The following is a 4,133-nucleotide window of genomic DNA, read 5'->3' as shown; positions in this document are numbered from 1 at the left end:
ATCAAGTTTGGATATAAAAATTCCTATAGTAATATTATTTGCAACTAGACTATCTGTGTGATAAAAATTTCTTAAGGAGAGGTTCTGCAGAAGAAGTTTGGTAACACACGATAAAGTTGAGGTCTTGGAGATGACATGTGTCATCAGACCTCTTTAATGACATTATCAACCCCCTTGAGAAAAGATCAGAGACACAGGAGGTATATTATTTTGACTCTCAGAGTCCCTTCTTTAGAATGTCAGCATAGGCGAGGGTAGGTACAAAACTTAACCTCTAAATCTCAGTGGCTTCATGCAACGACCACCGCTACAAAAAGCTGTTCTTTTCGCTCAAAAGAATCTGCTGTGACACTTCAGAGTAGCTCCCTTCCAAGTAATGACTTGGAGAAACAGCCTGTTTTTCTCTTCATGTCAATCTAATGCTGAATAGTTTGTGGCCACAGTCACGTTATATACTCAGAGTGAATTTATCATCATTATTTTCTCTATAATTTCAAGATAAGATCTCCAAAGAACAAGGCAAGGGAAGAGAAAGCTGGAGGGCCACAGAGGTTTTGCAGAACTTTGGCTTCAAAATGACACAGGTCACTTTCCACGGCCCTGGTCCACGGTCCCACCCAACAGTAATAGAGTGGGGAAGCATAGTCTCCTGTGTGCCCGTGAGGGAAAGGAGAATTAAATATCTACCATTTTCACAGAGGTAGAAAAGCACTGAAGCATGAGCACTAAAGGTAAAATGAGGGCAACTATATTGTGTGCTGTCAAGGGAAGAAGTAGTTTGACGAATATGCAGGTAACTAGGTCTTAACCTTATTGTCTGATGTTTTGCTTGATGGTGAAAATAGTTTTGTTGAATTTTCCATCCAGGATTCACAAATGCTAGCTTAAAAAAAAATAGCCATCTTCCAACCCCCTGGGCAAAGTGACTCTGTGGTGTAAAAAGTAAATTGATGTGCTATAAATCTGGATGCGCATCCCTCTGCAAATCACGCAGTGTTAGAAGAATACATTTTTTTCTCCCCATCTTACTTCTTGGTTCTGGTGCCAGATGGAGAGATTTCTGCTCTGTGAACACTCAGAGGTGCAACATTTATCCACATGACCCTTGGTTCATAACAAATGCAACAGGAGCAAACTTTAGGCATTAGGTATATGATCCTGAGTTCACCTATTATTTTCCATATAATTAACATGGAAAATGTAGGAAGCAGGTCAATCTCCTTGAGGCTACTTTTGGCATTTCCACATGCTCTGTTGCCATCCTACTGGTCTACTTTTCACTTCCTTGGTGTTATCCATATCACTGTTATGGAACTTGGTATCCTCCTCCTCTGGGTCTCCCTTCCATTTCCCAGCATCTGCCATGGTACCTTGTGCATGACCGTCAGTAAATTAATATCAGTGATTCTTAACTAAATGAATGGCTGGTTTCACTTTCTGCCCTACTTAGGATCAATGTGTATTCTAGCTTCTCTCACTCCACTGCCCACCAGCTCTTGCTGCTTTGTTCAATCTCTTCTGCCCCACTGGGTGGTAGTTCAGAGAAGCTGTGAAACATGGGGGCATGAGGCAGTGCAGAGAAAGTGAGAAAGAGCAGAGTGGCTGTCTGGGGTCAACACAGCTTGTGATCTAATAAGCTGGATAGCGATCGGGGCTGGGGGTCAAGTCAAGGAGGATTCCTCAGAGAACTGTTAGTTCAAACCCAAATGTTTACTTATAGAGAATTTTTTCCCTATTGTTATTTTATTTCTAGCTTATTCTGTGTTAACTTATCCTAATAAGTTGAATGAGGTCAGAGGCTGAATTGGAACCAGAGTGCTCCTGACGCTATTCCTGGTGTTTTTTAGTAACAAGAAATTATACTCTGGGTCAGTTTTGCCATATGCAAACATCAGTTTACTGAACTTGTCCTAATTGCCCCCCAGCGTGGAAGGAGGATGAAATGATAAAAGATATGTGAAGGGGACCTGGAAATTTAAAAAAATGCAATACTGTATTGATTAAATAAACATTTATTTGGAAGGTTGCAATGTGCCTACCATGGACTGGACAAAAAGAGATTAAAAAAAAACCAATGTCTACAGCCAAAGAATTTACAATCCAGGTAAAAGAGAGATGAGTAAGAGCTAGGAAAAAATTGGATAGATATTATTCTAAGAACTACGAAGAGTTTTATGAAATAATTAGTTATGGTAAACCTTTACACACAGGTTTGCAAGAAAAAAAGGCGGGGGTGGGTGGCGCGCATTTCTTCCCTTTGGCTTTTCCAAATGGCTTAGTACTAACAGTGGCAACAACTACTCTTAATATCATAAATGGAAGAATGATGCTTTATAATGGATGCTTTGTTATCTATATCTTACAGTTCAGTTAGTTAGAGCTAAGTGAAGATGTCAAATGAGCATCCAGTACCGTGCCAAGGGAAAGTGTCTCTTCCAACGGTAAAGTCACAGGTTGATGTGAGATGCCTGCCTTAACAGCACTTTCTCGGGCGCTAACACTGTTGCTATTTCCACCTTCATCCCAAATGCTCTGCCGCCTATGATGAAATATACAGACAGGGCCCAAGAGGCCACACTGGATCTGGAGTGTTTGTGGCAGCCTTTTTCCCGCCCCACCCTGAAGTCCCACCTATCCTGGGACGCTCTGGAAGGAAGCCCATGGGCGGTGTGGAGCAGCGCTCGGTCCCATCTCTCCTCAAGAGGCCACACCCACCGCAAGGCCCCCATTGTGTCTCGGGGAACAGTAACCCGACAGTCTTACGCTGGCTGCCCTTCTTCAGAGGAAGCGAGCGGCTCTGGCTCCCGCGACCCCAGCCAGGCAGCCAGGCAAGGGGCGGGGCGGGGCGGCGACAGGCGGTGCAGGTGGCAGTGGCGCAGAGACGCGCACTCTAGGACCGCGCGCTCTAGGGCCGCGCGGGCGCCCCGGGCCCCGCACGCCTGCCTCGCGCGGGCGCCGCCGCACCTGAGGGCGGAGCTAAGCCCGAGACCCGCCCGCTCCCGGGCGCGAAGCCCCCTCCCCGCGTCCCTCCCGCCGCGCTGCAGACTCGCGCAGGTACGTGAGGCCTCACCCGCCCGGGACCAGCAGACGCGGGCTCGCCATGGAGCACATCCGCACGCCCAAGGTTGGTGCTACGGGCGCGGGCGGAGGAGGGAGAGCGGGAGCAAGAGGAAGGATGCTGAGCCGGCTGGAGGCCCGGCTTCCCTGTCCGGCGCAGACCGAACTGGCACCGCGAGCGAGCGAGGGAGGAGGCGGCGCCGGAGCCTCTCCCGCTTCGCCGGGAGGCTGGGCTTCCTCTTGCTGCCTCACAGGCCTAGCCTTGGCTGCTGCTGGATCTAACCTCTTGTCCTTGGGGATGCTCAGTGGACAGAGGGCTGGACGGGAGGGAAGCCTAACTGCCAGTAGAGTAATGGGGCTGCTGATAGGCTGATAAACGCTTCCTTCTGGTCTAGCACTAGGTTGCTGCTTTAAAAAAATTTTTTTTTCTGTTGGCTGCTCTGAGCAGTTGAAAGAGAAACAAGCCTTCCTAATAACAGGTGCAAGGAAACGAGTTACGTGCAGGTGCGTTGAATGCACTCGGGAAGCTTGTTGAATCTAAGGGTTCAGACCCGCCCAACTCGCCCTTCTGCTTCTTGGTCCTCAGGCTATCAGCTGCAGTGGACCTTGCACCGAGCAGATGATCAGTGTTCGCTGTAGGCTGAATATTATCAATCCTTCCATCTTCTTGCCTTTTCCAGTGGGTTGCAGCTTACAGATTCGTCCACTGGTCTGTTTTAAACAACACCAGATCTTGCCAACTCAACAAAAGCGACTGGTCCCAGATCATTTCAGTTAAATAACACTGGAAACGTTGACCCCTGTACCAAACCTTACTATTCATGGTTGTACTAGTAATAAAATTTAGAGCGAAAAAAGTGATCGACATTCCTGATAAAAACCCTAAATTAGTGACAAAACCTATTTCAGGAACCTATTGGCTGTCTCTTGTTACTACCACTATAGCGCCTTGCGTTTCCGGGATGATCTCTTGTTCAAAATCTAGGTCCTGACAGTGAAGTCAAAGCTGGGCCTGAGTGGGCGGAACTTAAGAGGCCCCAGGGATCGTATTCATCTCATGGGGCCATTGCTGTGCA

At 47.5% G+C, this 4,133-nt stretch overlaps 1 protein-coding gene across 1 annotated transcript in view; it reads left to right on the top strand.

Moving 5' to 3' along the window:
• Positions 1-2,980: 2,980 nt before the first annotated feature.
• Positions 2,981-4,133, top strand: part of MTMR7 (myotubularin related protein 7) — a 95,012-nt gene continuing 93,859 nt past the window's right edge. The window contains exon 1 of the mRNA XM_067722071.1: positions 2,981-3,124. Coding sequence (XP_067578172.1) covers positions 3,101-3,124 — 24 coding nt within the window. The 5' untranslated portion in view covers positions 2,981-3,100. The remainder of the gene's footprint in view (positions 3,125-4,133) is intronic.

The sequence above is a fragment of the Pseudorca crassidens genome, chromosome 21 (assembly GCF_039906515.1).
Source record: "Pseudorca crassidens isolate mPseCra1 chromosome 21, mPseCra1.hap1, whole genome shotgun sequence".
In the NCBI taxonomy this organism is placed as follows: Eukaryota; Metazoa; Chordata; class Mammalia; order Artiodactyla; family Delphinidae; genus Pseudorca; species Pseudorca crassidens.
This window is presented reverse-complemented; position numbering and strand designations above follow the sequence as displayed.